Raw genomic sequence first — 15,325 nt, forward strand, 5'->3', positions numbered from 1 at the left:
ATATGAAACATGAGACTATCAATGGTATTGTGGAAAAATAATCATTGCCAAATATCAATATAGCTATTTTTCGCTGTATCTTAAAAGCTTTTATTCAATGAATAGAACTACCGGTGTGTGTGTGTGTGTGTGTGTGTGTGTGTGTGTGTGTGTGTGTGTGTGTGTGTGTGTGTTTAATTGTGAGTGAGTTTGTCTCTTCCTGTTTGAGTGTGTCTGTGTGCGTATGCACACACGCGTGTGTGCGTGCGTGCGTGCCTGCATACGTGCATGCTTACATGTGTGAGTGTGTGAGTGTGTGTGTGTGTGTGAGCATCCAGTCTGTGCGGGTGTGCACATTCATGCACACACACACACACACACACACACACACACACACACACACACACACACACACACACTCACACACACACATTCCGAAAAATAAATATGGAAATACTTCCCTTTGTTGTAATTGCACTCCTGTCAGCCAAGCATGGACTAAAAAATATTGATTTGAATACATTGATTTGCTCCTTCGAATTCATGTGGGGAAATGCAGCAGACCGCCAGCCAGACCAACTAACTGCAGATTCTGACAAGGGCTGAGGGGGAGTAGGAGGGTGTGGTTGTGGGGGGGTGTTCAGTTCTTCTTCAAATCTGCACCCTAATTTCAGATGCAAAGGGCATTTATTTTCACCAAAGCTCTTTGCCATAACACAGTCATGGTGTGTGCAGTGTGCACTGCACAGTGCACCGCCCTCCCATCTCGCTCATGGCTTTTTTTCTCTTATTTAACTTAAGCAACGGAAGCTCCATATTTCCCCAGGGAGTGAATTCATTAAGTGTGCTGGTATGAGGAGAAGAGCAGAGGGGAGCGGAGGAGAGGAGAGGAGAGGAGAGGAGAGAAGAGGGGAGGAGCGAAGAGGAGAGGAGAGGAGAGGAGAGGAGAGGAGAGGCGAAGGGAAGAGAGGAGTGGAGAGGAGAGAAGAGGGGAGGGGAGGGGAGGAGCGAAGAGGAGAGGAGAGGAGAGACGAAGGGAAGAGAGGAGAGGAGAGGAGAGAAGAGGAGAGGAGAGGAGAGGAGAGGAGAGGAGAGAAGAGGAGAGGAGATGAGAAGTGGGTGAATGGGTGAGTGGGCGTTCACTGGTCCACGGCCCCAGAGTCTCGTGGGCAGTGAGCCAGCCAGCTGTCTGCCACCACCAACCCCTCAGGAGGACCCCCCCCAAATATACTTCATCTACACCTCCCCCCAAATATACCTCTCCATCTACCTCCCTCCCCCGCCCCCAATATATTCTGCCCCTCTTCCAGTCAATCACCCCCATATCCCAAATATGCTGCTCCCTCCCCCTCTCCCTCTGCACCCCCCCCCCCCCCACCCCAAATATGCCCCCCCTTCCTCGCTACCCCATAACCCCCCTGCCTTCTAAACATTATTATCATTATTATTTTTAAAAAAAAAAAAAAACAGAGTGCTCTCTCGCTATTAAAAACATTTTTTTTTTACTTCCTCATTGAACACAGCAGTGCTCCTGGAGCTGCCTGTGGAGAGAGAGAGAGAGAGAGAGAGAGAGAGAGAGAGAGAGAGAGAGAGAGAGATAGAGAGAGAGAAAGAGAGAGAGAGAGAGAGAGAGAGAGAGAGAGAGAGAGAGAGAGAGAGAGAGAGAAAGAGAAAGGGACAGCCATTCAGGCCGTTCATGTGTTTTTGACAAAAAGAGGAAGCGGTGCTATTGTGAAAGAAAGGGTTTTTGTGAAAGGTTACTCGCTGAGTCATAGCAGACGGCTGGTGCCTGTCCAGACGGATGCGGTTGCCCTTACCTGCCTAATTGCTGCATCAGTCTGACTATTCCCCCTGCCAGAGGAGAGAGAGGGAGAGAGAGAGGGGGAAGCAAACAATAAAAGGAAGAGCAATAGAAAGAGGAGAATGATAGAGTAAGAGACAATGCAACAGACACACATGCAGAGAGAGAGAGAGAGAGAGAGAGAGAGAGAGAGAGAGAGAGAGAGAGAGAGAAACAGCGACGAAGAGAGAGAGGCAGACAGGAAGAAAAGGGAGAGTGAGACAGACACGGATACAAAAGATGGGAGAGAGAAGCAGAGAAAGAAAAGGAAGAGAAAGAGTGAGAGACAGAGAGGGAGGGAGCAAGACAGAGAGACAGAAAGAGACTTTCAGAGTGAGAGGCAAAGAGAGAAAGAAGAGAGAGTCAGACAGAGACTGTGCCTAATGTGACAACTGCACTTTACCATTGGACTCTATTTAAAAATATGAGGGGGTCTTGTCTTAGGTCATCCTGATTTTTCTAAGAATCCTTTACAAAATATGTACTATTTTATGTGAAGCTAAGTAACATTAAAATTACATCGAGGGCCGGATAAAACGGCCTCAAGGGCCGCAAACGGCCCTCGAGACATAGGTTCCCCACCCCTGGCATACAGGGTATGTTCCTCGTGGCCCGAACATCCAGAGGGGTCGATTCTGTCGTGGTTTATTTTCCCCCTTAGACACCGACCCATAATTTAGATGGGCCGGCCCATTGGTCCATCTTCACTATACATGGGTTCACAGTGTTTGTAAACACAATGTTGCGAGGAGGGGCAAGACACTGTCAGCCAACCACGTGACGTGAGCCACATTTTTTGACAGACAGCGGTTTCCAACAATCTGAGGTTCAGGAGTTGTGCGCAGTTAGTTTCGCGCAGTCAGGAGAAAACAAAAATGTAGAACCCATGTATAGCTAGACATCGGACTGAGCCAATGACAATAAAACAGTGGGGCTGTGTGAGTTGCTGGTCTATGCTACAAATGCCCAGGTCGATCTTTGGTCCCTGTTTGGTTCTGCTGCCTGCCTGCCTGCCTGCCTGCCTGCCTGTCTTTGTCGCAGCAGGGCTAATTATGTAGAGCAAACACACTGCAGCAGCTTTCTCCCGTCCCTTCCCTGTAACCCGGCCTGCCTGCCTCCATCTTTTTAATTTACCCCTCCCCCCCCTTTCTCATTAAGCCTACACGCCCCCACCCCCCATCACCATCATCACCACCTATCCCCAAACCCATCCTCCAATCCACCCCCACCCACTCTGCATCAGTCTCCCCCTGTCCCCACCTGCACCCATAGCTGACAACATTAAATAATTAGTCAATATTAGTGCAGGAAAGCAAAAAAAAGAAAAGAAAGAAAAGCAAGGCGTGATAATCCAAAGGGAGGCTATTATTTGCACAGTTCTGGGGCGTATAGATCATTTATATTAAAGAGGAGGTGGGATGGGGGTGTTAATGCTTTGCTTCGAAATGACTTTCAATAATCGTTTAAAAAAACTAGGGGGGATGGGCTGCAATGGGATGGTGGGTAGGGTTTTTATTGGCTGGCTCTGTTGTTCTGTTAGTTGGTTGGTTGGTGGGGGGTTGTGAAGTGGGTGGGTAAAGTGGGCGGTTGCATTCTGTGCCTCAATCTGACGGCGAGTGTGCTAATGGAGTATGTGTGTGTTTTTTTCTGTTTGTGTGCTTTGCGTAGGACTCCGGACCAGGACGGAGGAGAGTTGGAAGCCTCAAGGAGCTGACGTGGTTGTGTGACGTGACGTGGCCTGGCCTGGACGCCGACCGACACCTCTGCCACAGACGATGCCTCCTCCTCCAACGCCTCCTGGGATTGGACCGTCCCTCTGACCGTCACCTGCTGTGGAAGTACCTGGAGCCAAACAAAACATCCGCAGACAGACCAACACAGAAAGAAAAATAACTTTTTTTTGAAAAAAGGAAAAAAAGAAAAAAAAGCACACAGCACCGCTGCCAGCAAAAGCCCATCTGATGACAGCCGGGCCCATGCACTCTCGCCCCCTGCTGCCAGCCCCTGCACCCTGCACGAGGCTGTGGTGGTGATCCTCTGGCGCCACCCAGAGGACAGCTGCACGGCCCTCTGCCCCCTTGCCCCCCTCTCACCCACCACAACCATCCATTCATTTGTGTCTCCCTCCAGTCCCGTTTACCTCTCCACACCAGCACCACCAACCCCCCCAGCCCCTGAAAATGGAGCCCACAGCCGCCATCTCAGTCCTGGGGGAGGACTGCCTGCTCCCCCAGGGCCGCTCGTGCCTGGGCTGCTTCATCGACACCAAGGACGCCACCCTACCCCCGTCCTCCGACTCTTCCTCCTCCTCCTCCTCCTCCGAGCCCGGGGTGAGCCTCAAGATGGCCGGCGACCCCTGCAGCCGCGGTGCAGGAGACTACGACACCTGCCCCATCGTGGACATACACGGCATACAGTGCATGACCATGAGCGTTGCCGACGACGACGCTGGAAGCTACGGCGACCAGCTTCTCTGCTCCGACCAGCTGCTCAGCTTCCCCCTGCCCCCCTCCAAACCCTTATCAACCCATGATAAGAAGGTGGTGGGGGGCGACAGGACCACGTCGGACTGTGACAACAGCGACACGGACATTGACCAGGCCGCCAAGAACCTGAACCTGTACGAGGGCCTGCTGCTGGACAAGTGCAGCAACGGCGAGGAGGCGGAGCTTCAGCTTCTGGCCAACTCAGCGCAGGACTGGGGCTACATCGAGTCCTTCATCAGCGAGAGCAAGATGGAGCTGCTTGACCTGTGCTCCCAGAAAGAGCTGTCCGGCGTCAACCTCTTCTCCGAGGAGGACGTGGACAACTACATGTTCGACGATGACGACGACGACGATGACGACTCGACACTGAGCAGCGACGTGTGCTCGCTGAAGATCCGCTACGAGTCCTTCCAGGACAACATGCGGGAGAAGACCAACGTGCTGCAGGAGGAGACACAGTTCAACTTCTTCCCCAGCGTGCTCGTCAACAACAACGACAACTGCCCCTCGAAGAAGGAGGACGGAGGCACGACGGCGGCGAGGAGGGGCGGGGCAAAAGAGCTCCACCGAAGGACCGGAGAGGATGAAGAGGAGGATGATGATGATGAGGAGGAGGAGGATGAGGAGGAGGATGAGGAGGAGGAGGAAGAAGAAGATCTAGTCTTGTCGGATGAGGGTGATCGTAAAGTGGAGAGATGCAACAGTCCAGGGGAAGGCTGCTCCCCGGACTACAGTCCTAAAATGGATTACGTTGTGGACTCTAGTGACTCAGCTGAGGAGTCAGGAGACTACAGTGAAGATGACAGCTCCAGCTCGACCAGGTCCTCGGTGGAGATGCCCCCAGACGGCAGCGGTGGCGGCAAACCTAAGCGGCGGCCGCTGACGAAGAAGGGCAGCCGATCCTCCTCCTCCAATCACCTGAACTACGGGCTGCGCGCCAAGAGGAAAGTGCGATACAGCGAGGACTATTTGTATGACGTGGACTCTATCGAGGGCGAGAGAAACGCAGAGAAGCGGGACAAGCAGGCGCCGGGCGTAAAAAAAGAGGAGCGAGATGACGACTGGTGCCCCAAAAAGCAACGGAAGTCGTCCAACAAGAACAAAGAACCCCCGGTCATAATCAAATACATCATCATCAACAGGTTTAAGGGCGAGAAGCACATGTCGGTTAAGCTGTTCAAAACGGATCCAACAGCCACGACCGTGAGCTTAGATACAGAGGCGATGAGCAAATACGAACAGCTGGCACCACTGAAGTGTTTCTGGCAGGAGCAGGAGCGGGAGAGAGAGGAGAGGCTTAAGCAGGCTCTGGGAGATAAACCCAATGTCCATCCAAATGGCCGCCACCGGCACCGACCCTTCAATTCCAGCCCCCCTAAGAGGAAATACAAGTTTGCAAACAGATTTAGGATTCAGAGGATTCATGCTACTGTGGAGCAGTCTCCAAACAGGCAGGGTTCCTCTGTTGCCTCTGTGACTGAGGAAGGCAGCAGTAGTAGTGGCACCAAAGATGGCAGCGTACAGCCCACAGGAAGACCGTTACCACCAGTTCCCGCGCTAGGTCTCGCCCTTGCCTTAGACAATGGCGGTGATGTCACACACACACACATCGCCGCCGCCGCCGCACGGCCACGGAAGAGCCGATTGCAGCAGCAGAAAGAAGAAAAACTGCTCGGGTGTGACAAAGTCGTGCGGCTCCGCAAATTCAAAAGCGAGGCCAGGCTGAGGAGCGAGAAATTAGAGGAGGCAGTGCAGAGGGCTGCAGAGGGGACCGTGACGAGCTCAGCCTCTCCACAACAGCAGCATCAGCATCATCATCATCATCATCATCAGCAGCAGCAGCAGCAGCAGCAGCAGCATATTGCCAACTCCTGCACTCACACTGAAGGGGCAGAGTTATCCCCCACACAGGCCACTCACACACTGCTGGATAATCAGTCTACGGATGCAGCCGTTGTGTTTGCCATGGCATCCGGCAAACCCACAACCTCTGAGCCAGTGGGAGACGATGGCGTCTCCGTCATCCCTGGAGGCTACCTCCAGACGCTCCTGGACGGTTCAGACTCGTCCAGCAATGCCAGCGCTATCAGTTACTACCCTCAGCAGAATCCTCAGCCTCAGCAGCAGCAGCAGCAGCAGTATGCGCCGCTGGGCCTGACGATTGAGGACAAGCAGTTCTCCTCACTACAGATGGCACAGAGCTGCGTCCTCTCCCCGCCCTCAGAGTCCGAGCTCCAGCAGTCACCCCAGTTCGTCTCACTACAGATGGCACAGAGCTGCGTCCTCTCCCCGCCCTCAGAGTCAGAGCTCCAGCAGTCGCCCCAGAACTGCACCAACTTCACCCAGATGTGGCACTCGCAGCTCTGCCACAACCAGCAGTTCGGCACAGACATTTCCGGGGCACCACCACCACCACCATCCTCAACCAACACCATCCAGGCCTACCCGAAGACCACCACCGCCATGCCCATACAGATACCCATGTCCGCAGAAGATATGGCCATGGCCGGCTACACTCAGGTGAACCTGGAGGGCAACAACTCCAGAGTGCTGTACGAAAAGAACTACCTGCCCGAGCAGGTGATGCAGCAGGGGGCAGCGGACGGCGACTACCAGGTGGCGTTCATAGACGCCGGGCAGCTGCAGTTCCAGCGTGGCACCCTCAACACAGACCACGGGCGGCTTACCAGCTTTGACTCCATGGGCTCGCTCTCCGTGGCCTCGAGCAGTTACAGTAGTATGAGCGTGAAGTCGTGCGAGAAGGAAGGGGGCGAGGAGGATGGCAATGGTGTTGGCGCAGGTGGTTGTGCTGCAGGTGGAGGAAGTGGTGGAGGAGGTGGTGGTGGTGGTGGTGGGGAGACCTTTCTGGCCCACTGCAGCCCCAAGGTGCTGGTTCAGCAGAGCCTGGAAGCCATCACGCCCCTGAGGGAGTCCACGGATCTGCTGGACATCTCCAACTTCACCCCGGACAAGTTCCGCCACTCGTCCCTGTCCGAGCTGTCCCCGCCGGAGACGCCCAACCTGTCCCCCCAGGTCAAGGGCAGAGAGATGAAGATCATCGGGGGCGGCAAGGCCCTAAACTACCAGGACGTCGTCGTCAGCGATGACATGACCTGGAACTGTAACATGATGGAGCAGGTGACAGAACATGTGAATGTGGCCCCCTATGCAACTGGGGACAACCACCAGTTTCAGATGCACGTCTATAATAACAACAACACGAATTGCGCTGGCGTAGGCGTCCTAGACAGCAAGGACGTAGTACCTGTCAATTACGAAGTGCAGGCAGCTGAGGCTGCAGCTTGTGGGGCTGGGAAAGGCACAAAGTCGAAGAAGAGAAACGGCGGCAAACAGGCGGGCGGAGAGGGAGGCAAAAAGCCCCGCGCGCCTAAAGTCCCCAAAGGAGACAAGGCCAAGGCGCCGCGCCAGAACTCGCGCTCATCCAAAAAGCTCAAAGCCCACCTTGAGGAGAAGGCGGGGAAAGGGAAAGCAGACGCAGGTGCGGCCAATGACGTAGCAGCAGAGGGAGAGTGCCCTCCGGGCATGAACTGGCCGGACGCAAACGGTCATGGCGGCAACATCGACGACCAGCGCGAGTTCGAGGAGCCCTCCAACATTCTGTCCAACATCGTGTCCGGCATGGCGGAGGTCCAGCGGTTCATGATGGCCTCCATCGAACCCCTCTGGGGATCCCCCGTCGCCAACGCCAACGTGTGTCTCGCCCCCGACGCCAACAGCCTCAAGCTCAAGACGCTCAAGATCCTGGCCGGCACGACCCCCGACCCTAAAAAGAAAGGAGGCGCAGCCGGAGCTGGGTCCGCCAAGGGTGGCAGGAAAGGTGCAGGCAAGGGAGCCAAAAACCAGGCGGCCAAATTTAACCCCTTCTTTCCCCAGCTGGCACTGGGCTGCAACATGTTCGACAAGCCCAACCTCTGCATACCCGGCATCAACGGGCCCGCGCACAAAAAGATGTACCGCCACAAAACGAGTGCAAAGTTCCCCCGGATCGAAACCATAAAGGGGGGGAAGAGAGCGGCGGAGCGAGAGCCCAATAAGGACATGGCACTGATGACCTCTTTTGAGAAACTGAGGTAATGTTTTGTAAAACTAGCTGCTGATGCTCACCCCTGCCCTCTTCTCACTCACTCCTCCTCCCTGCTTTTTGCTCAAGCCTCCTCCCCTCTGATCCCCAGACGTACCTGCACAGACTCAATAACAGAGTTGCATGGATAAACTACACTACCCACAATCCTCCTTTCCTTGTCGCCCCCTTTTTTTCTGTTTCGTTTGCCCCTGAAAAGGATGCATATCTTGCATGACAAACTTATTTGTACTTGCAAACTACCTATTGTGTGCTTGTGTTGAAGCTTGATTGAAATTTAAAATTTTACCATGGCTGCATTTTCTTCTTGCTTTTGCTGTTTTTCTCCCTTTGCCGTTTTATTATATTATTGTTCGTATTATTGTTGGTCTGGGGGGTAAAATAGCCCTCTGAGAAATACTGTTTCTTTTTTTGAGACACGTCCACTTTTGTTCTGTTATGTTTCCTTAAAAAAAAAAGCAAACCCTGCTGTCTGCTGCCCTCAATACCGTACATTGCAAAATAAAAGGAAATCTTTGCAAGTGTGTTTTTCTAATTTCAAAGTAAAAAGCATTTAGTCAATCTTAATATAAGTAAAATTCATCAAATAACAAGTACTTTTGAACTCAAGTTTTAGACTATTTAGACTTGTTTTGGGAACAATTTTTTCTTGGTTAGTTTGTAACAAATAAAAAAAATAACAAAAAAAATACTTGCCCCATGGAGAAATGTCTTCATGTCTGAATTTTCTTAGTTCTAACAGAATACAACATCTCTGATACAGTTAGTTTCAGTTCTAAGTTCTAGTTTAAAAGTACAGTTATTAGGTGACTTGTTTCTTATATTAAGTTTGACTAGATGTTTTTACTTGAAACTAGAAAACTAAGCTTGTTTTTTTTTTTGCAGTGTAACAACAGTATCTTCCTATCTTAAAACATGTAGCTATTTGAAAAAAAAGAACAGCAACAACCAGACTCGTTAAGTGAAATGTTCGCTCCACATCTTGTTTTGTTTTGTATGCAGAAAATGGATACCCCCTTCTTGCCGCCTCCCCCTTACTGCCTGGCTCAAAGCACGGTGGGAAGGTTCGTAAAAAAATGCATAATGGGACCATCTCATATTGATGACATATCAGAAAAAAACATTGTGTCTTAAGTTTTTATTTTATTTTATGACTGTTGGAATGGTTTAATTACTTTGCGTTTGGTATTATAACCTTACGTGCTTTTTGTTGTTCTTTTCAAATTCTTAAAAAGAAAACTGATGTCTTAAAAAGTGTATTTGGTCAGTTGATTTCTTCAAGTCCTGAATTTTGTTCTCAGTATCAATGTATAGAAATGCACTATTTGCATATAAGGAGAAAACTACTGACTTCTACAAGTTAATGTGCCAAATGTAAACTTGCTGTGTAAATCTTTCTAATGACCAATATAAACATTAAGGGATTTTTCATCTATACTTTGTGTCAGAATGAAGGGAAAAAAAGAAACTTTATTATATTGGCACCCTTTTGGAGAGCTGAACATTCCGCCGTTTTGTCAGTGGTTTAATCCTCTTTTTGATTTTGCCCCTCGTTGATAGAAATGCACCTGCAGCTGACAGTGGTACACACACCACACAACCAAAAACACATCCCCCCCTCTGGACGTTCATTGTCACCACACTGTTTGCCAAATTTAATTTTACCTCAGTGTGATGGTGGCTTTGTGACTGCGAAATGGAAAGCTGATTGAAGACTCAACATAGACGGGAGAACAACTCTAGCCCGTACCTGTGTTTCTGCCCTGGCAGAGAAGGCAGGCTCTCATCTGAAAGGGACGGTGATGCCAAATCACCATTAACAATGAACTACGGACAATCTGTGGAGACATACCCAAACATCTGTTGCAAAAAAAGAAAAGATGGATTCGTTTAAATGGCTGCTGGTCCGGATGTGCTGATACAAAAACAGTAAAATTACATTCCTGGCGTCTGTTCCTCAGCTTGGCTTTTTGTGCTAATAAGGGTCTCTGCCATAATTCGCAGCACACCTGTCATGCTCAGCATCTGACACGGAGCCAGAGACCTAACCCATTTCATTTCCCTGTGTTATTTCATTTCTTTTATTCCCAGAGTTATTCATGGTATTTATGCCTAAGACAGTGCAGCGCATCTCATAAACAATACTTACTCGATAGAAGGGATCCCACAACGGATTCAGCCCTTGGTTGCTTAAAACTTTTTCTTTGGAGTGTGTGGCATGGGTAACAGGGTGAGCTTGCACAGCTCTGAATGAAAATTAGACTTTGTACACACCATGAGGACAGTGAGTGTATGTTAAAACATGAACTTTTTTTTTTCTTCATTGTTTTTTTTCATGCACAGTTGATGTTGCATCTGTGGACTGTGCCAAACTGGGATCTATAGGAATGCATTTTACAATTTATAATCATTACCTTGATCAAACACTGTTCTTTCGAAAACTGAAATTGAGTTTTTAAAATTTTTGCTTGCTCATTAATGCATGTTTTTTTTAAAAGGTTGTTTCGTTTCCTCAACAAATAGAATGAGGGGGGAAAGCAAAAAAAAAAAAAGATGCATGACGTTCAACACAGCTTTGGGTTTTTCACTGTTTTTTGGGGTGTGTGGGTGTTGGGTGTGTTTTGCTGTAAATTGTAATCATACTTGTTTTTTGCCTTTTTGCTCTCACTGAAAAGCATGTTAATTCTCTGGCTTCTGTTTCGCTCATGTGCACAAACCTCTCTTTCTTTCTGGACTGGCAGCATCTTTTGACACACGCTTCATTTGTGCATTGCACTCTCTCTCTCACTCTCTCTCTCTCTCTCTCACACACACACACACACACACACACACACACACACACACACACACACACACACACACACACACACACACACACACACACACACACACACACACACATATACACAAATACACACACATACAGTACACAAACATACACAGAAACTTGCATTGCAGACACACAGACACAGAGAGATACACGCACACATTGTCATATACATTGTTTTATTTATATTATAGTACGCATTTGTGTTTATGTTATGGATGGCCTAGGATAGGTGGCCTGAGAGGCCTGTTACAAACAAAGAGGGGGAGGTAGACCGCATAATGTGTGAGCATTGGATCTCTCCCTCTACCTTTCAATCTCTCTCTCTCTCTCTCTCTCTCTCTCTCTCCCTCTCTCCCTCTCTTTCTCTCTCTCCCTCTCTTTCTCTCTCTATGTGTTAGGCCATGTCTGCGAATCAGGAGAGGCCGTGGAAAGGAACCCCGCACATGGGCCTCCGGGCCCCCTTGTCTGCCTTCTCTCATGTCTGCCTATGGTCGACTGAATGTACTATTACGAGTTTTTTGTAGTGTACCACTGTTGAGCTGCCTCCTCCAAATGGTGCTAAGAATGCAAACTGAAAACTCTCGTCCCCCTCTCCCCCTCTCCAATAGAAGATGAAATATACATAGGAACTACAGATGAGAGAGATGAAAAAAAATATCGAATCCTCTTCATGAATGTATATGATATTGTTATATTATGTTTGATGTATTCATGCCATGATTATTTGACATTGATCGGAATTACTTTATTGTTCTTTTTTTTTTTGCATTTTCCGTTGAAAAGAATATTGAGCTTTATAAATATTGTCTAGAGTTGTTAACAGAGGGATTCTTAATGAGCTCTTGACATTACAAAATATTGTATATTTTTCTGTGTGCCAATTTGTAACATATTTTGTAAGTGTCTATTTTTCTTAGAAAGTGCAGTGAAGTATTTGTGTGTGTGTGTGTGTGTGTGTGTGTGTGTGTGTGTGTGTGTGTGTGTGTGTGTGTGTGTGTGTGTGTGTGTGTGTGTGTGTGTGTGTGTGTGTGTACGCGTGTGTGTGTGTGTGCGCGTGCGCGTGTGTATGTGTGTGTGTGTGCGTGCGTGTGTGTGTGTGTGTGTCAGCTTATGTCAATGTATGTATGTATGTTTGTACTTGTGTGTGGCTGTGCGTGTGAATGTGTGTCTGTTTGTTTGTGTGTGAGAGTTACCTTTTTTGGGCCGAGGTAGGCTGTAAAAAGGATATACAATGACAAGTTTCTGGTTTTAAAAACCAAAATATAAAGTGATTACAGGACAGAAAAAAGAAACAAAAAACTAAAACAAATTTTGTCTGGAGTTTTGTAATAAGACTTTGATCTTGTCGTGAGAGTGTGTGTTGTGTTACTGTGAAAACCAGAAATAAGGAAACAAACTAAAAAAAATCATGGAGGGAAAAAATGACATAAATTTGTGATCTATAGCTGTTTTATAGATTTTCATGTAAATTATTCTAGTATTATTTTGTTTTTTGTTGTAACTGTTGCAAAGGTTTTAAATATTTGTGATCAAGCCTGTATGGTGATAATGTAATATTGGTAACTTGCTGAGTTTTGTAATAATGTTTATGGAATAAATATACAAATTAAAAATGAGATTTTGAATGCTATAACCTTTGCGTTCCACCTTGGCATTTCTTTACATCCTCAGCCCTTGACATTTAGGCTGATTATACTGTATTATACACAGACTCATTAGGAAATACCTGTGCCTGTTTATCAAAGGTTTAGCCGCTGTATGAAATCAACGGTTTGAACTAGGGGTGTAAATAATAATCAAAATATATCGGCCGACGATTTAATCGAATCACATCACATCGTCAGGCATTCTTAAGTATCGAAAATAATCAAATCGCTGGCCCCTGTCCAATGCCCTATCTCCATAACATAATAGAGGTCGAAAATTAATTGAAAAGAATCGAATCGTATCGTATTGTGGGGAATTCTTCTGCAGGCCTATCGAAAATAATCAAATCTTTGCTTTAAGAAATCGGTACACTCCACACCTATCCGTATTTGTCTCATCATGCGTAGACTATAAATTGGTCGTCATCTTAGTGTTGTGACGTTCGCGAACGAGACGATTCTTTTGAACGGCTCCCAGAAGTGAACGATGGGAACCAGATCACAGCTGGGAGAGCCACTCTACCGCCTTTTCGTTCATTTTTCATTCATTTTAAGCACGTGACCTTGACGCGAGTACTTTGATTAAGGGAAAAAACACAGTTGTCTTCCTTAAAGAGTGGCAGAAACGGTATTTAGAAGCAGGAGGATAATCATAAACACTTGGGTGTTTCCTTTGCCTTAAGACATGTAAAAGTTTTTATCTTTTACCTGACATGTTTCGACGGTGTTCCTTCCGTCTTCATCAGAGGGTCACTGTGATGTTGATGAGTGACGTGCTTTAAAAACAGCTGATGTTGTTGTGGAGGTGTGACCTCCCTGCCAATAATGACAGGTTGGTCACACCTCCTGCTGTTAGAGTTGTCCTCTTAGGATGGTGGTCCAGGTGTGTGAGAGCATGTATGCCCCCTCATCCCTGTTCATGGTCCACAACAACATCAGCTGTTTTTAAAGCACGTCACTCATCAACATCACAGTGACCCTCTGATGAAGACGGAAGTAACACCGTCGAAACATGTCAGGTAAAAGATAAAAACTTTTACATGTCTTAAGGCAAAAGAAACACCTAAGTGTTTAAGTTAAACAGTTAGACATAATGAACTTAATACATAGGAGATAATCAGTTGTTTGGACAAAATGACCTAGAGGTGGAGTCAAAATATTAAATTTTAAGTACTGAATAAACCATTTTAAAAGAGCCAAAAGAGCCAGTTTTTTGAACGGCTCCTTGAAAGGAATTTGCCACTATGATTGGGATCCCGTCAAAGAGCCATAAATCCCATCTCTACTTTAGCCTATCTGGTCTTCATAATTTCCAGCTGTCTGGAAAACATGTTAGCAAGCCCGGCAAGTAGCTTGTAGGCCTATGGGTTTACCATCTCTTCATACTAATTTCAGCCGTGCAGAGGGTCTTGTAATGCCATCCAAAATGAGGTCCCCAGAGGGCACAGACTAGTATAGGACACCTGTGCCAGTCTTCGCCTTTGGCGGGATGTAAAAAGACACCGGGCTACAGGTCTTAGTATTCAGACACGTAAAGCCTGCTGCATGGCATGCCATGTCTAAATCCTGCTTGTCCCGGGGGAAATCTGTGTGAAATGTCAGTGTCTGACCCGTGAATGCATGAGAGAGAGAAGGGAGGGAGTGGGTTATGTTATGGATACTGTAGAGATGAACCAGATAGGCTGGTAGTGGGGGAGTACCACCATCAGGGAAAGCACAGTAAACAACATACATTTTAACTGCATGTAGGCCTACTACAACTGTGCTCTAGGCAGACTGTTGTTTGTTTGGCAAGAGTAATCTTACCTGCCTCTTGCCAGAAGAATTTAGTTTAGGGTTAATTGAAGGGATTTTTTCCTCACCCCTGTTGCCACCAGGGGTCACATCTGAGTGACCTGATCCTTGTGCCACTTGTTTTTTGGTCTAAACTTCCAGATTCTTGTGGATTCTATGCCATTTTGATATTTTATATATTGCTATTACTACTTTATACTTATACCCTCTGCCTTCACTTGTCCTCTGATTCAACCATATTATATTTATTTCAGCTTTATTTTCTTTTCTTTTTTATGTCTTATCTATTTTTATCTTTTACTTTACTTTGTTATTTTTGTTTTAACAGTTGTTATTATTATTAGTAGTAGTAGTTCCACCAAGCTCTGGCATTTCACTGAGCTCCACACATCCACACATCATCTAGGATCACACTTATGGGAATGGAATAATAATTTGGCAATGGGGATCGAGTGACTACCTGTGACATGGTGGCGGAGAAGCGACTGTTTGGGTAATCCATATGAAGAAGGCAACATTGTATGATATTATGATGTCTGCCCTAAATTTACAGTGTTGTGTAGAGAACTCATAAAACCAGGACAGTTTTATTTGGATGCAGAATGTTTGAGCCACTTCTTGAGACCATGATCCTAAACCATCCAACAA

General features: G+C 47.5%; 2 protein-coding genes across 2 annotated transcripts in view; one reads left to right on the forward strand and one right to left on the reverse strand.

Moving 5' to 3' along the window:
- The window catches only part of LOC134439954 (mucin-2-like), a 118,311-nt gene extending 114,386 nt beyond the window's left edge, over positions 1-3,925 (reverse strand). The window contains exons 1-2 of the mRNA XM_063189882.1: positions 3,830-3,925; positions 3,479-3,661 (exon numbers count right to left, since the gene is read on the reverse strand). Coding sequence (XP_063045952.1) covers positions 3,479-3,661; positions 3,830-3,925 — 279 coding nt within the window. The remainder of the gene's footprint in view (positions 1-3,478; positions 3,662-3,829) is intronic.
- Positions 3,926-3,999: 74 nt separating this feature from the next.
- Positions 4,000-10,455, forward strand: nexmifb (neurite extension and migration factor b). Its single transcript, XM_063189883.1, has 7 exons — positions 4,000-4,842; positions 4,930-6,078; positions 6,217-7,093; positions 7,139-7,563; positions 7,600-8,396; positions 9,410-9,471; positions 10,412-10,455. The coding sequence occupies exons 1-7, from the start codon at positions 4,000-4,002 to the stop codon at positions 10,453-10,455; spliced, it is 4,197 nt and encodes a 1,398-aa protein (XP_063045953.1).
- The last annotated feature ends 4,870 nt before the right edge of the window (positions 10,456-15,325 follow it).

This window comes from Engraulis encrasicolus, chromosome 23 (assembly GCF_034702125.1).
Source record: "Engraulis encrasicolus isolate BLACKSEA-1 chromosome 23, IST_EnEncr_1.0, whole genome shotgun sequence".
In the NCBI taxonomy this organism is placed as follows: Eukaryota; Metazoa; Chordata; class Actinopteri; order Clupeiformes; family Engraulidae; genus Engraulis; species Engraulis encrasicolus.

Coding starts and splice junctions, on each gene's coding strand:
- nexmifb (XM_063189883.1), top strand. CDS start 4,000: ATGGAGCCCACAGCCGCCATCTCAGTCCTGGGGGAGGACTGCCTGCTC. Junction 4,843..4,929: donor AGGACGGAGGCACGACGGCG/GCGAGGAGGGGC, acceptor GAGGAGGATGAG/GAGGAGGATGAGGAGGAGGA. Junction 9,472..10,411: donor GCTCAAAGCACGGTGGGAAG/GTTCGTAAAAAA, acceptor CATAATTCGCAG/CACACCTGTCATGCTCAGCA.